This window comes from Cnephaeus nilssonii, assembly GCF_951640355.1.
Source record: "Cnephaeus nilssonii genome assembly, chromosome: 5".
NCBI classification, from domain to species: Eukaryota; Metazoa; Chordata; class Mammalia; order Chiroptera; family Vespertilionidae; genus Cnephaeus; species Cnephaeus nilssonii.
Genome location: NC_137076.1, coordinates 72,096,874 through 72,124,191, shown reverse-complemented (window position 1 = coordinate 72,124,191; position 27,318 = coordinate 72,096,874). Strand labels below are relative to the sequence as shown.

Sequence of the window (27,318 nt, the reverse complement as noted above, 5' to 3'; positions counted from 1 at the left end):
CTGAAAATGTGAAAAGTGAGTTTTACAGCTCTATATATGGCAACAGGTAGCATCTTGTAAGTATATATCATTTGTATATTTTACAAAATTTCACCTGATATTCATTTCTCTAAAACAGGGTTTAGCTACCTTTTTCTGTAATTGACCAGTTAGAAAACGGGTTAGGCTTTGCAGGCCATTAACCCTTTGCACTCGCTTGCTTTTTTCTCAATTCCTTTATTCTAATGCTAACCGTGTCGAGTCACACTCGACATCCGAGTGCACAAGGTTAATTTCTGTCACAACTCAACTCTGTGGCTGTACTGTGAACAGCCATAGACACGTCAGTGGTGTGGGTGTGTTCCAATATGTCATTTACAAATCCAGACACTGGCTGGATTTGGCCTGCAGGCCACAGATGACTGACCCCTGCTCTAAAATAAGAAGCACCTCCATAAAAGGGATCAACTCTGTGCCCAAATGGCATGCTGAGAAGATGGGGAAATGAATCCATGTTATCAGCCATTCTGTTTTCAAGCAACTCCTTTTTAAAAGCTTTTAAAGTACACATCAGCCCTGGCTGGTTTGGCTCAGTGGATAGAGCATTGGCCTGAGGACTGAAGGGTCCCGGGTTCGATTCCCGTCAAGGGCACATGCTTGGGTTGTGGGATCAATCCCCAGTAGGGGGTGTGCAGGAAGCAGCCGATCAATGATTCTCATCAGTGATGTTTCTATCTTTCCCTCTGCCTTCCTCTCTCCAAAATCAATAAAAATATGTACCAAAATAACAACAACACACACACACAAAACAAAATCCACCCCCCCCCCCCAAAAAAAAATACATTCTTAAAGTACACATCAAACTGGCTTACCCATCAGCTGGAAGTTACTCTCTCTGCAGAGGTATAACACCTGAAACATCACACCTGACAACCATCACTGAATCATACCAATTTCAAACTTGACCTTCACATCGGCTTCAATAACCATTTAAAAGTTGTTGGGTTTTACTCTTACTTTCCTCCTATGTGACATACATACTTGTTAATCTGAGCCAAGAACATTCCCTTCAGTGCATAAAATTCAGCTGTCATCTCTTTTGTGAAGTATTTCAAGTTTGTAGATTCTATAACTTCAAGTCCCTGTTTTAAAAAAAAATGTAGAAAAAAGTCCTTGAAATTTTTATACAATAATATAACAAATTCATTAAAATATTAATCTAGCCAATAAATCCTAAAGGTCATTGACAAATATACTTTAAATTGACAACAGATTTGCCTACCATGAATATCTATTGACAAATAGTATTTAAACTGAATCACTAAATGCTAAATTCAGGTTCTAGACACTTAAGGGTATTATTTTATACTAGAGGTCCAGTGCATGGTTTTGTGCTCTGGTGGGGTCCCTCACCTGGCCTGTGCCCTCTTGCAATCCAGGACCCCTCAGGGGATTATTGAAGAGCCATTTTCAGCCTGATCCCCGCAGGCCAGGCTGACGGACCCCACTGGTGCACAGGGCCTCTAGTATGTATATTAAGATCTTTGGTTAATCTCTTCCCACTCTCCCCCTTCCCCACTTCCCCAAGATTCATCAGTCTGTTACATGTTTCCATTCCTGTGGTTTCTGCTCCTGTGTTGAGCATCTGCCCCCTGGTGGTCAGTACACATCATAGCTACCGGATAGTCAGCCGGTTGGCGGGCAGGCCAATCGGCCGGTCACTTAGGCTTTTATATATATAGATGTCTAAACAGTTCATTGATTTTATAAATATTCCTCTGAACATAGCCAATATCTACATTACAATATCCTCATACTTCTGCATCTACCTTACAACATCCTCATACTTCTGCAGTCTTTAATTTTTTCCCTTAAATACATTAACCAAGTATATGATAGAACAGAGATGATAAAATGCAATTCAAATATTCAAGTGGTGCCCTGGCCAGTGTGGCTCAGTTGGTTGGAGTGTTGTCCTGTACACCAAAAGGTAGCAGGTTTGACCCCCAGTCAGGGCACATTCCCAGGTTGCAGGCGCGTTTTTGATCCCCGGTTGGGGCGCATGCCTGAGTCAACATTCAATGTTTCACTCTTACTTCGATGTTTCTCTCTCTCTCTCTCTCCTCTCCCCCTCTCCCTAAAATCAATAAAAGCATGTCCTCAGTTGAGGATTAACCCTTTGCACTCGCTTGCTTTTTTCTCGATTCCTGCTACCGATGCTAACCGTGTCAAGTCACACTCGACATCCAAGTGCAAAAGGTTAAAACATATGTATGCACTCACTCAAGTGGTTTCCTTTCTCTTTCTTGTTCAGGAAGATCTGCTTCCCTACTAAGGCTGTATTTGTAGAAAATTCTAACCCTCCTTCCTTATTGTCTGAACCATGTGGACACTCCTACCCTTCTTTACTGGACCTGCTGGGCACAGGGGCAGGCACCAGGCCCTGCTGGCACTCTACCTGCATACACTCGTTTTTCCCCATGACTCCGGCCAGTTGGAGGTAGCATTTGACTTGCTGTCGAATCTTCTGGAAGCAATCCACGATAGGAACAGTTGGAATAGTATGAATACGACTTAATATATCCAGAGCTACATTGACCAGTCCTTGTTTCCGGGCAATTTTTCCATACTGGATGATTGCTGAAGCTGACGCGTGAACTCCAAGCATAGCATTATTGGAACTTGGATCATGCTGAGAACTATTTTCATATGCAGTTACAATAGCTAGAGAGCAAAGAAATGAGTTATCAGTCCATGCCAAACATTTTCAAAGTGTCCCACAATAAGGCTTAAGTAAAAAATGAAAACAAACACACATGGCTTATGAAGATGGGAAGCTCCGTAATAAATTCTTGTTACTTTTCCTTGTATTTTATATCAAAAGGAAGATATAAAAAGCACTAACTATTGAGTTGAGTGTTACCATCTTGGCTAACTAAATCATGAAGGCTGTTCTAAACAGATGTCTGGCAGGTTTAGTGTAGGAGCAGAGGGGACCAGAAAACTGGAGAAGGCTACACACACAGCCACCGAAGAGCAGTTCTTCGTGGGAGGTGAGGGGTGGTGTTCAAAACAAAGAGCCACAACCCAGAGCTCCGATCACACTGGCCTGAGCCCCTGATGCAAGAAGCAGTGTCAAGCAGCACTTCTGTTCTAGCTAGAAAAAATGTAACAGGTGGAAAAATCCTTCCCATCTTTCACCACCTTCACCTTTGTCTCACCATACCACCACCATCTCCCATACCCACCAAAAATTAGACAATCTGGTAAAAGAAAAAGAAAAAACCAAGACATGAAACCAGAACAGCGGGGTGTCTGGGAAATTACATGATGAATGCATGCCGGACCAGGTAGGTTTACCCTGGTAATGATGCTGCCGCCACATGAAGACGCTGCTCCAGTGGGACAAGTCGTCGGACACAATGGGCAGCCTGTTCCTCCAGGTCTTTACCACCGTCTTCATGTCATGCAGGCTGTTGTTCCTTCCCAGGTTGGTTGGCTGTAAACCTGCATTTATTTGCGCAGCTTCCTGAAGTTCAATGATTTGCTGGGCGGCCTAAATGAGACCAATGTAAGAGATTCCACAGTAAGCATTATATCAAAGATCACATGAGAAAATAAACCAGAGTCCATCAGGAATCAGACTGATTGCAAAGATCTCACAATTCTATTATGAAAGAAAGCACTCTTAACTTCTACAGACACCTTAGGTTCCACATTTAACTCATTTTTCACCTCCAACACTGCTCTCCTGATCCCTCCAATTTTAAAACCTCAGCTCTGTGGCCACTGTGAGACAGGAGATGGGAAGAAGAATGGTGTAGATACCAAAGTTGCTAACAGATAGCCCCCAAAACAAGTCTCTTTTCCAACTATGGTTGGCTCTTTCTCTGCCAATGTCGAAGAAAAGAACAGCCTAGTCCCCTGCCCTCATGCTTGCCTTCCATCAACATTTAAAAACCCACAGCCATATTAAGCATTTTAAAACATGGTTCTGATTATCTCTTTGGGCTGGTACAGACATTTTCAATCATGTGTCTTTTGAGTCTGTATAGTTTACTACTTTTTAAACCTTAGATGTGTTGCTGGCTCCAAACTTCTGGTGCCATCTTCTTACTGGGAGAGCCCTGGCCACAATTTTGAGTCTATACAAATTCTACCCATTAAGTTCCACCTTCCCCTCCCACAGGAATTTAAAAAATAAAATTTAAAAAATATATAATAAAATAAAAAGAAGCACGTCTCGCCCTGGCCGGTGTAGCTCAGTTGGTTGGAGTGTCACCCCATGTACCAGAAGGTCACGGGTTTGATTTCTGGTCCGGGCACATACCTAAATTGCGGGTTTGATCCCCAGTCAGGGTGTATACAGGAGGCAATCGATCAATGTGGATAAATAAGCTGTGGTACATTCACACAATGGAATACTATGCAGCTATAAAAAAGAAGCTCTTACCCTTTGAGACAGCATGGATGGATCTGGAGAGTATTATGCTAAGTGAAGTCAGTTAGAGAAAGACAAATATCACATGATCCATTTATATGTGGAATCTAATGAAAGAAATAAACTGACAAACAAAATAGGGCCAGAGGAATGGATGCATGGAATAGAATAACATCTCAGGTGGGGATGAGGAGGACAAGATTAACCAAAGAACATATATGCATATATGCATAGCCATGAACACAGACAATAGTATGGGGAAGGCCTGGTGTGGCGTGGAGGAGGGCAAAAAGGGAGAAAATGGGAGACATCTGTAACACTGACAACAATGGTTGCATGCTTGATCCCCGGTAGGGGGTGTGCAGGAGGCAGGCGATCAATGATTCCCTCTCATCATTGATGTTTCTATCTCTCTCTCCCTTCTTCTCTGAAATCAATTTAAATATATATCTATATAAAAGTTTCAGAGGATGATAGACCTTTCGAACTGAACAGTGGCATTACACTGATAGTGATATAGTGGGCACTAAAGAAAATTCGTAAAGCAAAAATGCAAATCATCAAAAGCACTTCTGAGGATATCTTCTGTCACTTAAGTCCCTTGGAAGTTCCAAAAGTGAGAGGCAACATTTGAGTCTACATTTTCACTCTGGCCTTCCTTCCACTGAGGATGAGCTTAAATGGGAAAGGACAAGACAAGTAGAAGGAGTTTCCTCTCTGCCATCCAGTTCAGTTTACAAATCTACCTCTGGACAAGATGTTCTCTGCTATGATGGGCCCAAGATACTGCTCACATTAATGTACCATAACCCACCTGGAGAAGAGGCGTGTGCACATGGGACACCACATGAGGCAAGCGCCGCCACTCACGGATGGCCAAGCTGCTGGCCATTTCCACCAGGCGTTCGATGAAGCTGAGCTGTTGCTCCTCAGGGTGGCAGATAGCCAAGTATCCACGGTACATGTTGACCTTCCAAGCCATCTCCTTGGGACAACTTACTTCTACCTGATAATAAAAGAACATTATATAGGAAGCTATGGGTATTCTTCCTCTCAGTAGAAAGAGTCAAAAAGGAAAGTCAATAGATTTTTGTAGTAAATTCGGCAAAGCAATAACAGCAATTAAGCTTTAAACAGACATTTCTTTTCTTTAGAGAAGTCATACATTTCAACTACTTTTTCTGGATACTCGTCTTTTCCAAATACCAGTCTGTGGCCAATCTCTCTAGCTACGAAAATATGCCATAGGCTCCTTGTTTTAAGGCAGTGGTCGGCAAACCGCGGCTTGCGAGCCACATGCAGCTCTTTGGCCCCTTGAGTGTTCTAACGCCACTTCTTCAAAATAGACTTGCCCAGGCCGAAAACAGACTTCTGCGCATGGGCCATGAAGTTTCAATCGCACTGTACATGCGCGCCCGCACAAGAGCCACACTCAAGGGGCCAAAGAGCTGCATGTGGCTCGCGAGCCGCGGTTTGCCGACCACTGTTTTAAGGTATCAGTGGTGCCAAAAAGGGCAAACTGATCATCACTGCTAGGACAGATGAAATTAGCCACCACCACTTGGCTACAAAGTTAGCCAGTGAAGTCTAAAGTATTAAACATATGTTCATCTCCACGCTGACAAATATCAGTAAAATTATGAACTGTTCCTAATTCAACTTTTACTCTGGGAAGTTAATCTAACTTGTTCCACATTACACAAGGAAGTAGAAGGCAGTGATTCAGTTTTATAAGAATACTAGAGTCCCGGTGCACGAAATTCGTGCACGGGGGTGTGTGTCCCTCAGCCCAGCCTGCACCCTCTCCAATCTGGGACCCCTCAAGGGATGTCCGACTGCCCTCTCACAATCCAGGACTGCTGGCTCTCAACTGCTTGCCTGCCTGCCTTCCTGATTGCCCCTAACCGCTTCTGCCTGCCAGCCTGATCACCCCCTAACCACTCCCCTGCCAGCCTGATTGATGCCTAACTGTTCCGCTGCCAGCCTGATTGCCCCTAACTGCCCTCCCCTGCAGGCCTGGTCCCCCCCAACTGCTCTCCCCTGCAGGCCTGGGTCCTCCCGAACTGCCTTTCCCTGCAGGCCCGGTCGCCCCCAACTGCCCTCCCTTGCAGGCCTGGTCCCTCCCAACTGCCCTCCCCTGCTGGCCTGATCGCCCACAACTGCCCTCCCTTGCAGGCCTGGTCCTTCCCAACTGCCCTCCCCTGCTGGCCATCTTGTGTCCATATGGGTGCAGCCATCTTTGACCACATAGGGGCAGCCATCTTGTGTGTTGGAGTGATGGTTAATTTGCATATTACTCTTTTCTTATATAGGCTAGAGGCCTGGTGCACAGGTGGGGGCCGGCTGGTTTGCCCTGAAGGGTGTGCCGGATCAGGGTGGGGGTTCGCTTGGGGCGTGGGGCGGCCTGGACAAGGGGCCTGTGGTGGTTTGCAGGCTGGCCACGCCCCCCGAAGACCCAAGTGGAGGCCCTGGTATCTGGGATTTATTTATCTTCTATAATTGAAACTCTGTAGCCTGGAGCAGAGGCCAGGGCAGGCCAGGGTGCGGGGAAGCTTGGCTTCCTCCATCTCTAGGGCAACCCAAGCCTTCTGCTCTTTCCAGCTCTGTGGCTGCCGCCATTTTTGTTGGAATTTATTTATCTTCTTTAATTGAAACTTTGTAGCCTTGAGCGGAGGCCAGGGCCGGCCAGAGCGGGTGGGAAGCTTGGCTTCCTCCATGGCCGGGGAAACCCAAGCCTCCTGCTCGCTCCGTGGCCGCAGCCATCTTGGTTGGGTTAATTTGCATACTCGCTCCTGATTGGCTTGTGGGCGTGGCTTGTGGGCATAGTGGAGGTACGGCCAATTTGCATGTTTTTCTTTTATTAGTGTAGATGATTGAACATTCATAAATTTTACTGTCATTTAAAAGCCACACTTGATTATCAGAAAAATTTCCCTATATTTCTTATATATTGGTTATCAGTTCTATTATGAATGTAGACTGAGAATGGAGCCATCTCATTCCCCCCGTAACCCTAATCCTTGCTCCTGCACACACAGCTACAGCTGGGTAAAGGATCCTCATGTGTCCCTGAAAGCCCATATGCTTGCTTACCACCTTCTAGAGAAAGCATTAGAACTCATCGCATGTTATCAATCTCATATAGAGCATTTAAATGATAAAAAATTAAAGTCTTTAAAAATAATCTCGTATATAAGAAGATAAAAGGATATCTCTGCTGAGGAATTGCATAGGACAGTGATGGCGAACCTATGACACGCGTGTCAGCACTGACACGCGTAGCCATTTCTGATGACACGCGGCCGCATGCCGAGGATGAAACATTTGCTGCTCCTGAGGATGAAACATTTGCGACTAGAGTCTTGGAGTTAGTTTTTTCCTCAAAGTGACACACTACCCGAGTTATGCTCAGTTTTTTGGTGAAGTTTGACACACCAAGCTCAAAAGGTTGCCCATCACTGGCATAGGACTTGTAACAAGATCAAGAAACATTCATTGCTAAGCGCCTTTAGGAAGTAACAATAAAATTATACACATTTTAGTGCCTTAATGATCTTTGCCCAAATGATGTAAGTAATAATAATGCCATCCTGTATTTTATACCTTGGCTTGTTTTGACTTTTTACTCTTTCAAAAAACATTCACCTTCTTGCACTGGCCAGTAGTTCTCAGTGGTTAGAGCATCAGCCCACACGCCGAAGGGTTACAGGTTCAATTCCAGGTCAAGGGCACATAACTGGGTTGCAGGTTAGATCCCCAGCCCCAGTTGGGGCATGTGCAGGAGGCAACCAATCAATGTGAGACACATTGCCGTTTCTCTATCTCTCTTGCGCTTGAGCTCTCTCTCTCCCTCCCCGTCTCACTCTTTAAAAAAATCAATGGAAAAAAACATCCTCAGGTGAGGATTAACAAAAAAATTAAAATTCACATTCTTGACTCTTAGATCTCAATAACTCAGTGATGAAAAAATTCAGGAAGGCAAACTTTTGAACACATCTGCTTCTAACATGATCCTCTAAAATTACACCAATCTCACATTTTCTGGACTTAAACACTATTTAACATAGGCATTTTTCTTTTTTCTTTTTTGGTCAATTACAAGACCTATCCTCTGTAACACTAATAGCAAAGGCATCTCTTTTAATTTCTCACCACTGAAAAAAATTAACCCATCTATTAAATCACACCAAAAAATGGACTACTCCAAGAGGCCTATAATCGGAATGCACAGGAATAAAAAAGTTGTGTTTTTCCTTTTACATATTAGCAAATAAGTAAATATTTATCCTTTAAAGACCATTTGAAATTAATTTGCTAGAAATTACTCAGAACATTTGTATACTTTGAGCTTTTTTCTAATCAGCAAATGCCTTACAATTTTGCGAAAATAATCAAGATTTTGTGAAAAAGAAATTTATTTGTCAGACCTATTGGCAGTATTACACTGCACATATCCAGTTAAGTGAAACTTTGAAAAGATTTTATTTTACTTTTTGTTTTCTGATTAATCCTCACCCAAGGAGATTTTTCCCATTGATTTTTAGAGAGAATGGAAGGGAGAGGGCGAGACAGAGAGAGAAACATTGATGTGAGAGAAACACATCGATTGGTTGCCTCACGCACTCAGATTGAGCCTGCAACCAAGGTACGTGCCCTTGACCGGAATCGAACCTGGGACCTTTCAGTCCAAGGGCCAAAGCTCTAACCACTGAACCAAGTGACTGGTTATTTCTCAGAGTAATACAAACTCCCTACATCAGATGAGTAATTTCCCAGATCCCAACCTGAAAGTCAAGACTTGGGCTCTATAACCACAATACGTTTAATAGTTTGTGACTATTTCAGTTCTTCCATCTTTTGCATTTTGTTAAGTACTGTAGCCTCAATAAAGTTTAAAACGGTAGGTTCATCATTTCAAAGAAAAGGGCCTATGATCTCAATGTGCTTTTGCAGCTTCCACGTTAAGAATAAAGAAAATCACTGGCATGAATGTAAGAAAACCCACTGCGTAAAGGGGTAGGTGAGAACAGGATGACACCATTTCCTTCCCCTAAGCCCCATTATGTGAACACCACACAGAAAGACCAAAAGCTGGCAGGGAAAGGGGCTGAGGGAGCATACGATGGATGGGCACAGAGGCAGGGAAAAATAAAGAGCAATGAGAATGGCTGCATCCAAAGACAATAATAAGGCAGTAATAACGTGTTGTGGGGTCAGATGGTACACAGGCTGCACTGTCCAATCACTTTTGATGTCCAGCGAGAGAAAGGGAACTGTACTTGTGTGCCACTCTCTCATCATAACCCAATCCCTCTGAATGGAGTTTAATTTTTTTAATGTGGAGCTCAACCAAGTTGATAAATCAATTTCACTTACACTATTACCGCCATCACTTCCACAATACAAAATGTGCTTTGAATATGATACCGGTTCATTCTCCAAACTTTTACGGAGAGCCACGCCCTAGAGTTGTAGGCGTCCCCTTTGCTGTACTCATTTCTATAGCTGTGCTTCGGCCCATCAACTCCACCAGTAAAACTGACTCTGTTCTTCCAGATTTCTCAAGGTACTATTCATTTACACTTAGTATCCAAGACCTCCACAACTGATACTTATTATAATTGAATGATAAACTAACACTTAATTTATAACTTAGCTCAAATTCAGAAAAGGTGTTAGAGATATCCAAAAAGCATTCTTGCTTCCCAAAAGTTATCTTGATCTGCCAAAATTCCCAGGTTGTTCTAAGTGAGGAGAAATCTCCACAGAGATTCAGGGCTTTGGCAAAAGGAACCCAAGCAGCTGTGGGAACATAACCTGAGACTGCAGTAGTCAGGAGGGAGGTCTCACCTGCACCAACGCCTCCTTCATGGCGGTCCAGTTAGACACCCGCCAAGCACACTCCAGGACGAGGTAAGGGTTTATGTGACCTTTGGACTGGCCGTATTCCGTCAAGGCTTCCCACTGGTTCAATTCCTTAGAGCACCTAGAAGACCAGGGACTTGGGAAGTTCAGTTACCAACAAACCAACAGATTCAAAAAGCACGGGGGATAGTCGTTTATTCCCATTCCACAGAAGAAAAGCCCTCTTCCCCCCAGAGAAGAGTGGGCTTCTATGGGAGGCCAGGCTTGGTCCACTGCACTCCCACCTGCCCTCTGGAATGAACTGCTCCCTGCAACCCCAGAACCACCCACTGCACAGCAGAGAGCTCAAAGCACCACAGCAATGGAGAGGCAGGAATCAGTTTCTCCAACAAACATTTTTAATTACTCAAGTCTTTAAAAATGTTCATAGATTTGTTTGTTCTTTTCTCCATGGAGCCATGAAGAAAGTAGCAAAGTTCCTTTTTTAAAACACTCATTAAGAGAACATTTCAGAGATTTGTCATGGGTTCCCTTAACTGACAGGAACACATCCCTGTCCAGCTTACCGAATCCAGTGGTCCTCCCAAAGCTGGTATTCTGGGAAAATAGCAGGGGATGCATTGCTCCTCTCGTGCTCTTTTTTGGCTTTATCCATTGCCTTCTCATAGGACTCTTGTGCCTAAAGAAGTTAATAATGCTTTCAAACTGCTGTTTAGGCAACTTCCCACAGCTGGTGCTCAATGGTTATGGGCAAGTTGGATCAGAGACCCAGGAGCACCTGACACTCTCCTCTACAATCACATACCCTGGGAATCTCCTATTCACAGAGCACAGAGGGGAGGGAGGAGAACGGAGGGTGCGCTGTTCCCACACAGAATGGAGAGGGAGGCTGCCAGCCCCAGGATGAGCCTCTCTGTCCTTCAGCGAGAAGAGCAGAGGCCACAGCCCATACCTATGCTCCCAGAGTTCCTGTGGCTCAGTGTCCTATGCAAGGCTGACAACCATACTGTGACCTTGGCCCACCCATGCTACACTGAAAGGACAGGCACGAAGATTAAAATTTAAACACAAAAGGCCATCTACCTTCCACTTCCAATAGGGTCAATGAGTGCCGATAAAAACCATCCACATTAGCTTCTACTGGTAAAGGATTTAGGACTAAATGTTTAAATATGTTCATGTCATATATGTTTCTCTAAACTGAATCTTCAAAGGGCCTCTATGTGTAGGACAGGTGCTTCAAGTAAAACAGTAAACTTCTTATGTGAATGTGAACTGACATGAGGACATTATAACATTGTAATATTACAGTATATAATACAACCATGCATCCTATTCATTGGACAGTGGCTACCTGCTCAAAGAATCCATGCTGTTCATAAGCAATAGCAGTTGCTGTCTCGGAATACTTGCAACGCTTCTGCCACAAACCAGCCCACATATCTTCCTCTTGTAACAAAGAGTAAAGTTCTGCAAGGGAGTCCAGTATCTCCTGAAAACACAGATCGTGGTTTTGAGTGCTCATGACAAATACTTTTTTCCCCCAATAAAGCAACTTCACTGTGCTACAACTGAAAATCACTTGGGAGATGTCTATTGAGACCATGATGTCATAGGCAAGGAAGATGTAATTAACACATGAGGGGGCCTCACCTGCTGAGGTGGAGTTATGCTCTCCTGCTCATAAAATTCCGTTGTTTGCTTTGGCTTAATCTGCAGACTCAGACCTTTTTCAAAAGCCTGGTGCTCTAGCATTAACGTGGAGCGGAACCAAAGGTTGTGTGTTTTCCCCAAGTACTTCAGAACGCAGGGTCTGATGGGGATCGGAGGGACACACTGGGACATGGCTTCCACGAAGCAGTTCAGTGCGCTGGGCTGACAATCCCGCTGCACCTGGTGACTGCCACTGCACAGGAACGGGCTAATCTCACCAGCTAGCGCCTAAAACCAAAGATCATGTTAATTCAGGCCTCCCTTCAAAAAATCAACATGTTTTGACTCTGTAAATATTTTTAATTATTGACTCTTAGATAACAATCGATAGTTTTTCTTCATCCTTTGAAACTTAATCCAGATTACTTTGTCATAAATACTTATTGAAAGCTAAGACTACATTTTCCAAAACAGAATTTTAAGAATATACTCACATGCTGCTGTCGGTCAGACAGAATTTTCCACAATCTGGGAAAAAGCTGGACCCAGGTCTTTTCTGCCAGTGTGGTGGAAATGTGGCATAGCTGGACGAAGGCACTGAGCAGGGCCCCGGTCTACAGACAGAAAAGAGGTCAGTGAACCGGACAGGGCCTGTGCTAAACCTCCGGCCAGCAGCTGCCTCACACACCCACGCTCAGGAGGCTCTGCAGGCCCACTCCTCCACTTCCAAACTTCCCACGGTCTGAGCAAGTGTCACGTCACAGTGAAAACAGATTCTGAGCACAGCAACCAACCCATCTGGCCTCAGCAGCCAAGCACAGACATGGGTAAGGGGCTCATCAGTGAAACGCCTTCATTTTTTTAACTTTAAGGGCATTTCCAAACATGCTAACACTGAAAGTACACATGAGAGGTACACAGGTGCCATCAAGCAAAGGCCACTGAAAATATAAAAGGGGAACTACGAAAAGCACACGCACGTGAGGTAAGTTACATGCCAATGGTACAATTCCGAAGAACAAATCAAGGGCCAGGAAAGTTCAGAGTCTCTGCAACTGACAGCAGCCAAGAGAAGAAACAGTGACTGGAATGACGAAACCATGAAAGGGCCTGGAGTTGGAATCCGAGGGCCCAAAAGCTATCAAATCCACAGATGTGTTGATTTTGTCGACAGCTTTGTTGTTTTTGAAAATGTGAATTAGCTGCCAACATTTCCTCTAAAGAGCCAGGCTTCTAGCCTGCGTGAAGCCCATGGGGCACACCTAAATGACACCATTTTGCATTCATAATTGGATTATAAAAAGCAAAAACACCGCTGTTTCTTTGAAACACTCCTCAAAAGTAACTCAGTATACGGAGCCATATGTGATTCTCAGAGACCTTACCTGAAAAATGATCATGTCTGTAATTAACCTGAAAGTTTGTGGAAGCCAAAGATCTGGATACATCTCAAAATAGATGTAACTGGAGATCCCTGCTCCCAAAAGTGAACTTGATTCACCACATATTCTCATTTTCTCATTTTTTATTGCACTTGAAATATAATCCAGCAATGTCTCATCATATATATTTAGTAAACAATTTTACCATTCCTTTCAAGGGACAGTTATGGGGAATTAACTTCTTTTTATTTTTTCCCATAGGACAATGTAATTCCTTTCTCAAATCTTTACATAAAACATCCACTTTAGAGTCTCACAGAACAATAATGGTTTTCATTGAGAAAGGAAAGAAAGTGAAACTTGTAAAGGAAAATATTACATGGCTGTGAAATAATACTGATTTAGGGTTCAAAATATGAAGGGGGGGACCCACAACTATCCTTCCAAACCTACACACAGACCTTCACTTCTCGGAGAGTATCAAGAAATTTGTCATGTCTGTTGGTTAACATATGCAGCTGGTTTCCAATGTCCTTTTCAGAAAGTTCTTTGGTTTTGGGTGTGCTGGTTTGATCTCCAGGAGCCAGTTCAATATCTATCTCAACATCCTAAAAAACAAACACAAATAAGCAAAACCAAAGAGTCAAATAATTAAAATCCAACAAATATAACTCTTATAAGCTTCGTTACATTTTTGGCAAGTAAAATTTTAGTTAATTTCCAGAAGTTTCCAACTATTAAAATAATCTTGAATTCTAAAATAAACAACATACAGAATAACTTGACCAGACCTATTTCCTTCTCTTTCTCTCTCTTTTTTTTAAATGACACCATTTTGCATTCATAATTGGGATTATAGAAAGCAAAATGAAGTACCAACAGTAAGAATAATAAAGATTATTAGGAGTACTGGCTGGGTAGCTCAGCTGGTTAGAGCGCTGTCCCAATACACCGAGGTTGCGGGTTCAATCCCAGGTCAGGGCACATACAAGAATCAACCAATGAATGCCTCAATAAGTGGAACAACAAATCAATGTTTCTCTCTCTTTCTCTCCCTCTCCCTCCTCCCACTCCCTCTTAAGAAAAAAAAAAAAATCAATGGAAAAAATATCCTCCGGTGAGGATTAGCAAAAAAAGAATTTTTTTAACTTGAATCTAGGTATCACGTTTAGAGCTTTTAAGTCAACAGATTTCAATTCACTGCTCCTGCCCTAAGGAAATCTAACCCTGATATAAAGTTGGAGAAATGGGCGTTCTGCTGTGAAAAGAAGGCACCCCGCAATCCAGACATTACCTCCTCTTTGGACTCGCTGTTCTCTCGCTCCCGAGGCTCCTGCTTGACATGTGTGACCATGGCAAAGGCTGCTCGATCATGGCTGTCGGCCAGGTTGATGACATTGGTGATGGACGGGAGCATGGCTCCTTGGCAGCTGGTACCAATGGGAGTGCTCTTCTCACACACGGCCAAGAGAAGCTAGAGGGTTTGAGGACAGAAGTAAACCTCGCATTGGGGTTGTGTGGGACCACAGTCCCTCTCTAATCATCCGACAAGCAGGCCCATTCTGACGGCTCCCGACCCACGACTTTGCTCTGCACATCTCCCCAGCTTAGACAAAAAGTCTAACCTCGCTACACATTCCTCACTCAGGAACTTCTGACTCTGTGTCTAAGAGCAAGCTCAGCTCAGCATCTTTCTCCCGTGCCAGACGAGCGTCCTCGCCTAGACTGGTAAGACAGGTTCCTTTGCTTCATCCACCTAATTTTTTCTTTGCTCTCATCACTCATGCCACATCACCAAGTCCTGCCAATGTTACCTTCTGAATATCTAGGCAGCTGTCACCTCCTGCCTGGACATAGCTCCCTAACTCACCTTGACATACTCTTCTCAAACGCATCTTCTTCCACACAGCTGATCCCCCAGTGGCTTCCACAGTCCTCATGGAACAGTGCAAGCTCCTTATAGCGAGGCTCACAAGAACTTTCGTAAGGTAACACTCCCCACCTGCTTGTAACACTTCTGTGCCTACTCCCCACAACCCCAATATGCTTCACCACCCGGCCTTTGCTCATGCCGGCCCCCAGGCAACCCACTCTTGCATTCTTTTGGCAAATATTTACTGAGCACCCACTAGGTGCTGTGTGAGGCCCTGGAGATTCATTTGTCAACTTCACAGAGATGGCATCCCCTACCCTCGTTAAGCTGAAGCGTCAGAGGGAGGGACAAGACCAAGATCAACACAAAGAAACGCATACTCGTGACAGCAGCCAAGGAACAGTAGACTGATGGAGAAAAGGGTGCCCACTTCAGCTTGGTGTCAAAAAATGTGGCACATTTGTGAACACAGAAGGCTGAGTGAGGGAGAGAAGAACAGCATAGACTGGAGAGAGTGGCAGGGGTCTGGTCACTCAGGGCTAGCAAGATCGTATCCTACAGGCTAGATTTTATGCCGAAGACAATGGCAAGGAGCAACACAATCGGCTTTGTTCTTTAAGAACAATTTTGTAACAATAAAAAAACTGTGGTGGGTAGGAGGGAAGGTTGGTGAACACTAAGAACACAGTTCCCATCATCCTTATAAGCGATGATGGTGGCTGCAAGAAGGAGGAAGAAGATGGAAGAGAAGTGAGTGATCCTAAATTGGCAACACCTGGTGATAGACTAGATACATAGGATGGAGGGAAGGAATGGAGGACTCCTGGCTTGTGCCCTACAGCCTGCCTTGTCCTCTATCAATTCCTGTGTGCTTGTCTCAGGAAATGTCCTCCATCTCTGTATCTGTTGTACCTGACCAGGGCCTGGTATCTAACAACAGCCATCACTAGGTCTCTTGAAGAAATGATGAATATATCAGGGAACTTTGCTCATTCTGTTGCCATGAGCAAAACTCCAAATATATGCTGTATTCAGCATTGAGAAAACACAAATTCAGCACAAACTGAAATATGTCAGTTAACATGCTCTCACTGAAACCCAGTGCCAGTTTCCTTCTTTTCCCTCAAAGAGAATTCCACAACCTTCTGTCCCATTAAAAAAAGTAATTTGGTAACTTTCTAGTTTCATTCATGCTGGGTAAGAATCTTGAATTGACTGCATCATAGCAAATGCTACAGGAAACCTAGATGATTAATAAGCCAAAGAATAAAGAACAGCCGATTAAAATCACAAAGGGCCCGGCCGGGTAGCTCAGCTGATTAGAGCATTGTTCTGATACACTACAGTGTGGGTTCAATCCCTGGACAGGGCACATACAAAAATCACTAATGAATGCCCGGCCTGCCGGTGTGGCTCAATCTATGAACCAGGAGGAGTTCATGGGTTTGATTCCAGGTCATGGCACGTGCCTGGATTGCAGACTCAATCCACAGTGGGGGGCTTATAGAAGGTGGCCGATCAGTGATTCTCCTCATCATTAGTGTTTCTCTCTCCCTCTCCCTTCCTCTCTGAAATCAATAAAAATATATTGGGGGGGGGGTTAATCATAAATGCATAAATAAGTGAACAACAGGTAGCTGTCTCTCCCCCCACCTCCTCTCTCTCTAAAAGCAATAAATAATTTCTAAAAAAAAAAACACAGAAAGTCTCCCTACAATCCAGTTAGAAATATCCAAGCCCAGGCCAGTGTGGCTCCATTAGCTAGACATCATCCCATGCACAGGAAGATTGCTGGTTCGACTCCCGTTCAGGGCACATACCCAAGTTATGGGTTCAATCCCAGTAGAGGGCATGCAAGAGGCAGCCGATCAATGTTTCACTCTCACATCGATGTTCCTCTCTCCCTCTCCCTTCCTCTCTCTAATAGTCAATAAAAAATGTATTTTTTTAAAAAGAAATAACCAAAAACATCTGACTTACCATCCACTAAAATGGTCTGGCTGTTTTACACAGACCTTTATCCCCAGCACCCTGACTCCCCACACAGGGATCAGAGCCCATGGCCTGGCCTGGAGGCCACATCTTCCTGCTTTAAGAATTAGGAGAGCTGACAGTTATAGCACATTCCATCTTCTAGGGCATATAGACAGAACTTACAACTTCTATATTTAAGGGAAAATGAATCTGTAGCTACAAACTAAGGAATATTATTCAACATTCTAATTAAAGCACTTAAAATCACCCCAAAAAAGCTCTGGATAAAAGCTTGGCTTTCAGTCTTTTTTTGTTCCTATTAGAGATTAAAAGTGGTTGAATAGGGGAGATTTGTATTCATCTTGGTGTATGTGAACACTTCCTGGCTTCAATGCCCCAGCCACAGAGAGTGAGCTGAGCTTTTCCTACCTCAATGCACTGCTTAATCCAAAAGTGGTTCCCCATGGCTTCCCAATTCTGGGAGCAGGTCACATAAAGCAGACGCTCGTAAACTCGACGTTTCATAGAGTTGTCGAAAACCTCGAAAAACTTCGCCCTGATGAGTGGCTGCGCACAACGCAGCCCAGAGAGAAAGGCAGGCTCGAGTTTCGCAGTCAGCTCACTGCCAGACAGTGTCTCATCCCTGTAAGCGAAAGAATAATACTAAGATGAAAGAGCTATACACAAAGGTGAACGCCTCAAGCCAAAAGCAAACAAGTAGGTACCAACTTCTCAAAATGCCTTTATGAAAAACAAGAGTATGCTACAAATCATCATAGACTAATGCAGCATTTGTGCAAAATGTTCAGTAATGATGCCAAAATATGTTACATGATTTAGAATTTAAATGAATATATCTTGGGTGTAACAAAAAAATTAAAATGTCATGAAATGTTGCTTAGTCAGAGAACACACTATAGATTGGTACACAAAATATTTGATAATTGCTGTAAATTACCTGTAGACATAGTTAACGAGGTCTAAGAACTGTGCATTTAACTCAAGATCTTCTGGAAAACGCTTTTCTATATAGGTCATCATTTTCACAAGCAAAATGGACTTCTCCCGGAGAGTAGGTGTCTGTTTGAATTTTTTAAAACAAAAGGTCAATTATTTCTATCTGAGGGAAAACATGTCCAAAAGTACTTCAGCCATCTGCTCTACTACTTTTTAAGCTCCTACAATTTTGTTAAGTAATTTAAGACAGTCATTTCTAAACAAACCAAAAGTTATGCTTGAAATCACAGTGAGTGCCAAAGTAATTTTCCTAGGAACTACAGGTCACTTTGGAGAGAGAGCAATTCAATTATAAAACCAATCAGAAGTTTGCAAGCATCCTAATATATAAAAACCCAGGGTCCCTAACGTCCAAAACAACTGCAGGCTTGACGGGCCAGAAGTCAGTCCTGGGTTGCCGTAGTGACCCAGCACTGACTGCTGCCGCTGGGGGCACAGTGAACCAGCATTGATTGCTGAGGGGGCTGCAGATCAGGCCCAGAGAGAGACCTAGGGAGAGAAGCAGGGTCTGATCCGTAGCCTCCGTGGCAGCTGTTGATCAGCCATTGCCTCTCTCTTTCTCTCCGGGCCTGGCTAGCAGCCGTGTCTCTTTTTTTCTCTCCAGGCCTCCAAGGGGGCTGCTGATCAACCCGCCTCTGATCAGGCCTGGAAATGGGCCTGGAGACGCTGACTGGCATAGAAACCAACCAATCAGAACCAAATCTGGGTGAAGTGAGAGGAGCCAATGGCTGCCTAGGAGGTGGAGCTTTTGACGCTGACTGGCAATAGTAACCAACCAATCAGTACCTAATCTGGGTGAACTGCGAAGGCAGAATCTAAGGTGGGGGCTGAGGAGGGGTTTTAAGGGCAACATCTGTTTGGTGTAAGGTGTAAGAAAGCGGTTCAATTTTTTAATGACCGGTTTGGCAGTATAGTGCATATGGCTGCTTATCATCCAGATATAGGAATTATGTATTTTTGTCTGCCAAGAGCATCTCCTCCTGCTGAAAAAAATTTTCCCCCCACATTTAAGCAATCCTATCCTATATAATCTATCTATACTAATAAAAGGATAATATGCTAATTAGACCAGGTTTACCGGCCATCTTCCAGATGTCCAACTTCCTTCCAGACAAAGCCATGGTGGTGGGGGCCGAGGCAGATGCAGTTAGGGGCAATCATGTCGGCAGGGAAGGGCAATTGGGGGCAAGATCAGGCCAGCAGAGGAGCGCCATTAGGGGCGAGATCAGGCCGGCAGGGGAGGGCAGTTAGGGGTGATCAGGCAGGCAGGCAGAGGCAGTTGGGGGCGAGATCAGGCTGGCAGGGGAGGGCAGTTAGAGGTGATCAGGCAGGCAGTCAGAGGCAGTTGGGGGCAAGATCAGGCCAGCAGGGGAGGGCAGTTAGGGGCGATCAGGCAGGCAGGCAGAGAGGTTAGGGATGATCAGGCAGGCAGGCAGAGGGGTTAGGGGCAATCAGGCAGGCAGACAGAGGCAGTTAGGGGTGATCAGGCAGGCAGGCAGGTGAGCAGTTAGGAGCCAGCGGTCCCAGATTGCAAGGGGGATGTCCAACTGCCGGTTTAGGCCCGATCCCACAGGCCACTATATAGGACTAGTGGCCTGGTGCATGAAATTTGTGCACAGGGCGGGGGGGGGGGGGTCCCTCAGCCCAGCCTGCACCCTCTCCAATCGGGGACCCCTTGGGGGATGTCAGAGAGCTGGTTTTGGCCCGATCCCATAGGCCAGGCCAAGGGACCCCACTGGTGCACAAATTCGTGCACCGGGTCTCTAGTCATATATTAACTAATAATCCCTCATTATTTTTTTCTTGGCTTACCTTCATCATCATACAAAGACTAAGTAAGGTTCATTTAACATTTTAACAAGTAAAACCACATTAAGATAAGTGACCAATTATCTTGTTTCTATTTAAAATCTGTTCAGCACAATGAGAAAAACCATCTTTGAAAAAAGATACTGTGAATGCAAATACAGGAGAAAAAAGTTTTGCCTGACTGAAAACTTTCAGAAGAAGAGCTGAGAAAGTGAGGCCTGAATTTTCTTTTACATACAAAGGTTACCTAGCCAATATGCAGCCCCTCTTCCCAGCTCACCTGATTGGCTGCCATTGGGGAATTATTTTTAACCCACTCTTCCACAATTTTAACCACAGCCCGGAGAATTTTGGCATCGAGTGATTTTTCAATGAGGGAAGTCAGGATGGCCTGAATAAAGTTCTTCCTCATCTCCAAGCTCATCACAGCCAGGCGTGTTTTCACCAGTTCCAGACTCAGCATCACCAGTTCACTAGTTCCTGCTCATGTGGAGAAAGAACACAGCTCAACAATTTCTACAAGCATGCATCAACAGGCAACCACTCTGCACTACATGGCACATTAATTCTGCCCATTTTTCCCAAAAATATTTTCTCCAGTCTCATCACTTTCTTGCTATTATACCACCTTGCAAGGGTGGCCCTGTTAGAAGCTCCCCATGAGGAAGAAATTGTGGAGCGGTTGGAACCAGTGCAGGCAACCCTGGGGTACAGCCAAGTCCCAAAGGCTCATCCATAGCACTTGTGTTCCAAGCTGCCTTGAGCAGCTGTGCCAACCAGCCCCCCACCGAACATATCACCCAGATTTCTGGAGCCCACTCCTCAAGTCTAGAACCTACAATCTAATTCGTCATCAGATGTAACAACTCTAAGCAGTCTCTGCTTTACAGCAAAATTGTTACGATAACTCTCATTTAGTGGTGCATGTTCCACATAAATGACCAATCATTTAAAAATTTCTTCAGCCCTTGCCAGTTTGGCTCAGTGGATAGAACGTCGGCCCATGGACTGAAGAGTCCCAAGTTCAATTCCAGTCAAGGGCACATATCTCAGTTGCAGGCTCAATCCCTAGTCCTGGTTAGGGCTTATGTGAGAGGCAACCAATTGAGGTATCTCTCTCACATAGATATTTCTCTTGTCTCTCTCCCGCCCTTCCACTCTCTCTAAAAGTCAACAGAAAAATATCCTGGGGTGCAGTTTAAAAAAAAAAAAAGATAAAAATTTCTTTACTCTCACACTCACAAATTTTAAAAGCAATTCATTTTAAAAAGAAGTCTCATTTTGGTTTTAAATGAACCACTTACAAACTCTCTGTTAAGAGCAACTAATAATGAATTGCCCGTGAACAGCAGGCATTAGTGTCCGCTTTAAAATTCAGTCACAGTCCGGTCGGTGTGGCTCAGTGGTTGAGTACTGACCCATGAACCAAGAGTTCACCAACTCGATTCCGGGTCAGGGCACATGCCCAGGTTGCAGGCTCGATCCCCAGTGGGGGAACATGCAGGAAGCAGTCAATCGATGTTTCTTTCTCATTGATGTTTCTATCTCTCTATCCCTCTCCCTTCCTTTCTCTCTAAAAATCAATGAATACATTGAAAAAAAAAAAAAAAAAAGAAACATAAAATTCATCGACAAAGCCAGCACTGTTTAGTCTGAGGAAAAACTGGGGACCAAGTCAAGTGTGTCACCTGAGGTTGCCTCTGTGCTGCCGGAGGCTGCCTGCGGATTGAGGTGCTCTCGGACCATCTTCTGCAGGGAGCGCATGAAGACCGAGATAAGCCTGTCTATGTAGCTCGGGTTGTTGCTGCAGGCAGACTTGAGGATCATAAGGGTCCCTAAAAGATAGAAATTCAGTGGTTTGTTTTTAGAAAAGTTTTTAAAAGTAATTGTCAAAAATATGCTAATTAAAACCTATTAAAATGTGCTAAACAATAATGCTGTTTCAACAAAAGTATGAATTAATCCCAAATGTCAACATTATAAACATAAGACTACATTTTGAAGTATTATATGTTCACTCTTAATTCTTAATTCATGAGCAACATCTCCAGGCATAAAAACTGATTTTTGTGCTTCAATAGAAACAATCTTCCTTCAGTTCTGCATTTAACTTTAGGCTTTGTATGGCAAAACATCCTAAGTAAAAAATTTTGTCCCCTAATATGTTTGGGGTCGGGGGAGGGATACTTCCTTTTTATCTAGACTATTTGGGCATGATATATGTTTTAGAATTCAATTTGAATTCTAAAAAACTGTTTAACATCAGAACATGAACACTGAGTATGTGAAAAAAAAAATTATTATCTCCCATACTGGCATTTTTACAAACATCTTAACACTGACATACACATTAATTTAATGTTGTATTCATGGCTCACAACATAGAAAAGTAAAAGGGTATGTATTTGCCATTTAAAGTACAATCATCCCAGATTTGGATGATTTTAGGCTTGCTTTGTTAAAAGGCTGGCTGGCTCTCAATACAGCAGTAAACGTATAACCAATCTGATTCTTTGACAGGTAACCCATGACACTGGAGGGTGACAATGATGAATACGGGGAATGTGTTCTGGGTATTCCTGGTTGCCAGGCTCGCCGCTCCTGAGTTCACCAGTAGTGGAGCCCTGGATCTAGCAGTGTGGCCGACTCAAAGAGACCCACTCGCCCCAAGGCTGTCCCTGGCCTGCTGTCACCCCCACACAAAGCAGGGGGCAGAGTCAACAGTGGTCAGCTCTTCTAAAAGAGAGTCCTTCAGAGAATTAACAAGATGTTCATGCTATACTGCGATGGAAGTCAGGTTGCAAAGCAGGATCTACTGTATGATACCACTTTTTTAAAAGTCACAAAAGCATCCCTTGCTATCCAAATCTATCTGGTGGCAAAACAAAAATAGCAAATGTGAATAGCAAGGGATACACCATTTTAACTAAATTTATCAGACTCCTGAATTTCATGTAGCAAGTAGGAAGAGTGTGGAGAGCAAGAAACTCATTTAAAAAAATAATGTAAACAGTTTATAAATGCAGACACAAGTATCTGCAGAACAAGGGCTTTCTGTATATTTATTCCTATGCGTATGTATAGAAAAAGACATGCACCCCAAAATGCTGAATGATTCGAGAGGCTCGGGTTACTTTTATTTAGCTTTCCTTCATTTGTATTTTCAAAGTTTTATACAATGAATATATAATAAGGGAGAAAAAAAATTTTTAACCCAAGGTTTAATCCAAGTCACAGATGTGAGTTTAGCAAAAAACAGAGTATTTATACATTTGACTTGTGGGTGTCTGGAAGCCAATGTTACCCAGCTGCCCTGATCCAAGAAACCAACTTTCTTTTCACCTGGGGCAGCCAGAGCCTCACCAAGAAGTTGGGAAGGCGTTCTTGGCTTGTGAGTGGCTCACAGGTGACCACATCATGAAAGGCAGTGACTCTACATCTTGGTATACTGTTTTAGCAGCATCTCTATGCTGGTGTAAAACGGGGTCAGGAGTATCCATGCAACCTAGGGCAATTCCCCTCGCAACAAATTCCGCATCTCAGGATGAGGCGGAAGAAACAAGGAAGCACTGGTGTTGGTTGCGGGGGGAGGGGGGGGAGGAGGGTTTCACCTCAAAGACCAATGGGGACCATGGCCTGGTATGCGCCAGGCCACGCACTGACACCACCCTCAAGGCCCCCCGGACGGCCTGAGCCTTTCCCTTCTAAGGAAAGCTTGTCCAGGGAGCACAAACAGAACAATGCCAAACGGAACCAGTGCTGGGAAAACCAAGCCTGGCACATACTCACCAAAGAGCTGGGAGGGATTTGCGTTGGTGGCCTTCTCGTAGTTGGTGAGTCCTTCGTAGATGACCTTCCCTACGGCCGCATAGAGGCATTCCAGCTCTTCGTACTTGGAGGCCACACTGGACGTGCCTGAAACAGAAGCCAGAACCTGGGCTCTGTGGTTTGGGTTCTTAGGCCTGTCCAGGCCCCAGGACGTTAATGTCCCTCACACTAAGGCTGAGCTTTAGTTATTTTGGCACCTGTGGCAACTTCTCTCCCATTGGTGCTCACCTCTGGGCAGGGTTCCTACTTTACAACCTTTTCTCTCACCTGAACTCACTCTAAATACACTTACAGTATTTACTTTGTCAATTGTTCACCGTTTCACAAAATATTTTCACCTAACTTCCCTTTAATACCTTACAGAAGCAGCAATACTCAGCTGATGAAGAACTGCATTTCCAAAGCAGACAAAAATAGAATGCAGTGACTATTGCTGTTAAGTTCTCATGTCAATTTTTTTAAAAAGGTTAAAAATATAAAGAAAAGTGACATAATAAAATGCTCCATATAGTAACTGGAGGATGAGCCCTCTCCAATAACAAGCTTTGTGACCACCCACCCACTCAGAAAGGCACCCATGGGAAAGGTGACATACTTGGTTCTGTTGGGAAAATGCTCATTAGGCGTGAGAGAAGGCTATGGACTGCTCGTAAGACTTTGGTGTTTCCACACGTCATACAGGCAGCGATTCCGCGCTGCAGGGGTTTGAAGCTACTGAGGATGGCTGGAGACTGGAGAACAGTGAGCAAGAAACTCAGCACTTCCAAACCCGTGCAAATATTCCCATAGTTAACTTGATTAGGCTGCTCCTGGAAAGGAGAACACAGGTGGCACACGGATGAAATAAATACTCTAGTACAGTAAATTATAGTCAACCAAAATTTAAAACCATGTGCTACTAAGTACTTAGAAGTGAAGTAAAAAATCACTAAAGAATGAACACATGATATGTATAAAACCGTGACCACCATATTTTATTAATGCAGTAGGATTTTGTTTCTTTTAATCAATTCGCTTTAAATATTTAGTCAAGCCTGTTTCAACAGCTCATTAAAAATATTCAATATTAAATGTTAAAATTTTGAAAATTACTAAAATCTGGTCTAAAAAGACAGTTATTGCAATGTATTTTGCTTGTCTCCTTCCACCTTTTTAGTTAAAATGCAAATATTCTTCCAAAAGGAAGTATCTTTGAAACTCTACCATGAAATCAATCTAATAGATGATGCCAGAATTAAAAACAAAAATAAAAATAAAACAGAAAGCAGAGTCCATGGTTTGCTTCCTGAAACTTGTTTCTGTGGTTTATACCTGTATGTGTGTGCATGGGGTTGTGAGGTAAAGGCTCACTCACTGACTGTAAGAGGTGGAAGTCACTGTGAGCACAACGCCTGGTGCTATGAAACTGTTAGCCTGTTTACTGGCAGCGGCTGTCCACTTATGGCTGAGCGTGATTCAACTGTGACTGTATGTGATAGGAAAGAAATGTGACCTTCCAACAGGAAAAAAAGGAAAGAAACCTGCAGACAATCCATAAGTTATACATCAGGCTGGAATCATAGCATGAGCTAGAGACTTAGGGCCTATGATCCTACTGTTTTCATAGCACAGGTTACCTCTGTAACCTTTCAAAAAACCTAAGCAACAATGTTAATCTTTGCAATGCAAAACAGCAAGTGCTTACAATAGGTTAGCAACCCCCAGAAAATTATAGGATCAAAGTTTTTATAAAAACAAGCCCTAAAAGAAAGGGGGAAAAATTTAATTTAAAAAAAAAAAACAAAAAACAAGCCCTAGCCAATTTGGCTCAGTGGATAGATAGAGCATCAGGCTGTGGACTGAAATGTCCCAGGTTTGATTCTGGTCAAAGGCACATGCGTGGTTTGCGGGCTCGATCCCCAGTAGGGGACATGCAGGAGGCAGCCAATCAATGATTCTCTTTCATCATTGATGTTTCTATCTCTCTCTCCCTCTCCCTTCCTCTCTGAAATCAATAAAAATATATTAAAAACAAAAAAAAACCCACAATACAAAACAGCACCCACCAAATAATCAGCATTACAAGTCATTTTATATACACACTGAGTGGCCAGATTATTATGATCTCTGAACGCATAATAATCTGGCCACTCTGTGTGTGTGTGTGTGTGTGTGTGTGTGTGTGTGTGTGTATTAGAGGCCCGGTGCATGCATTCATGCATGGGTGGGGTCCAGCCAGCCTGGCCAAGGGGAGGGGACATGGACGGTTGGCCGGCCTGCCTGCTGTACAAACTCCTGGCCGAGGGGACAATTTGCATATTAGCCTTTTATTATATAGGATATACACTGAGTGGCCAGATTATTATGTGTTTAGAGATCATAATAATCTGGCCACTCAGTATCCTATCTAATAAAAGAATAATATGCAAATTAACCACCACTCTGCTATACCCACAAGCCACGCACACCGGCCAATCAGGAGCAAATATGCAAATTAACCCAACCAAAATGGTAGCGGCCACAGAACTGGAGAGAGCAGGAGGCTTGAGTTGCCCCCGGCGATGGAGGAAGCCAAGCTTTCCACACACCCTGGCAGGCCCAGGCCTCCACTCAAGGCTACAAAGTTTCAATTATAGAAGATAAATAAATCCCAGATATCAGGGCCTCCACTTGGGTCACCAGGGGGCGTGGCCGGCCTGCAAACCACCACAGGCTCCTCTCCCAGGCCGCCCCACACCCCAAGGGAACCCCCACCCTGATCCGGGACACCCTTCAGGGAAAACCAGCTGGCCCCCACCCATGCACCAGGCCTCTATTCTATCTAATAAAAGAGTAATATGCAAATTAACCATCACTCCAACACACAAGATGGCTGCCCCTATGTGTTCAAAGATGGCTGCCCCCATGTGGACACAAGATGGCCGCCACAAGATGGCCAGCAGGGGAGGGCAGTTGGGAGGGACCAGGCCTGCAAGGGAGGGCAGTTGTGGGCGATCAAGCCTGTGGGGGAGGGCAGTTAGGGGTGACCAGGTTGGTAGAGGAGGGAAGTTGGGGGCGACCGGGCCTGCAGGGAAGGGCAGTTGGGGGTGACCAGGCCTGCAGGGGAGGGCAGTTAGGGGTGACCAGGCCTGCAGGGGAGGGCAGTTAGGGCAAACAGGCTGGAAGGAGAGCAGTTAGGCATCAATCAGGCTGGCAGGGGAGTGGTTAGGGGGTGATCAGGCTGACAGGCAGAAGTGGTTAGGGGCAATCAGGAAGGCAGGCAGGCGAGCAGTTGGGAGCCAGCAGTCCTGGATTATGAGAGGGATGTCCAACTGCCCGTTTAGGCCTGATCCTACCGGGATCGGACCTAAACGGGCAGTTGGACATCCCTCGAGGGGTCCCAGATTGGAGAGGGTACAGCTGTGCTGTGGGACACAACACCCCCCCCCCCCCCCCGTGCATGAATTTCACACACCGGGCCTCTAGTATATATAAAAAATAAACTAGAGGCCTGGTGCACAAAATTCATCCCTAGCCCG

At 44.3% G+C, this 27,318-nt stretch overlaps 1 protein-coding gene across 8 annotated transcripts in view; it reads right to left on the bottom strand.

Moving 5' to 3' along the window:
- The window catches only part of TRRAP (transformation/transcription domain associated protein), a 122,364-nt gene that overhangs the window by 24,958 nt on the left and 70,088 nt on the right, over positions 1-27,318 (bottom strand). For 6 of the 8 annotated variants that reach the window (XM_079770444.1, XM_079770448.1, XM_079770446.1 and 3 more), the window contains exons 44-60: positions 24,417-24,630; positions 23,783-23,908; positions 21,682-21,828; positions 20,274-20,473; positions 18,126-18,247; positions 17,597-17,810; positions 14,615-14,794; positions 13,782-13,928; positions 12,433-12,552; positions 11,939-12,226; positions 11,640-11,777; positions 10,852-10,964; positions 10,271-10,406; positions 5,235-5,426; positions 3,307-3,535; positions 2,438-2,703; positions 1,021-1,121 (exon numbers count right to left, since the gene is read on the bottom strand). In XM_079770444.1, the coding sequence (XP_079626570.1) occupies positions 1,021-1,121; positions 2,438-2,703; positions 3,307-3,535; positions 5,235-5,426; positions 10,271-10,406; positions 10,852-10,964; positions 11,640-11,777; positions 11,939-12,226; positions 12,433-12,552; positions 13,782-13,928; positions 14,615-14,794; positions 17,597-17,810; positions 18,126-18,247; positions 20,274-20,473; positions 21,682-21,828; positions 23,783-23,908; positions 24,417-24,630 (2,933 nt within the window). The remainder of the gene's footprint in view (positions 1-1,020; positions 1,122-2,437; positions 2,704-3,306; positions 3,536-5,234; positions 5,427-10,270; positions 10,407-10,851; positions 10,965-11,639; positions 11,778-11,938; positions 12,227-12,432; positions 12,553-13,781; positions 13,929-14,614; positions 14,795-17,596; positions 17,811-18,125; positions 18,248-20,273; positions 20,474-21,681; positions 21,829-23,782; positions 23,909-24,416; positions 24,631-27,318) is intronic. The other 2 variants (XM_079770449.1, XM_079770447.1) reach the window with 1 other exon arrangement.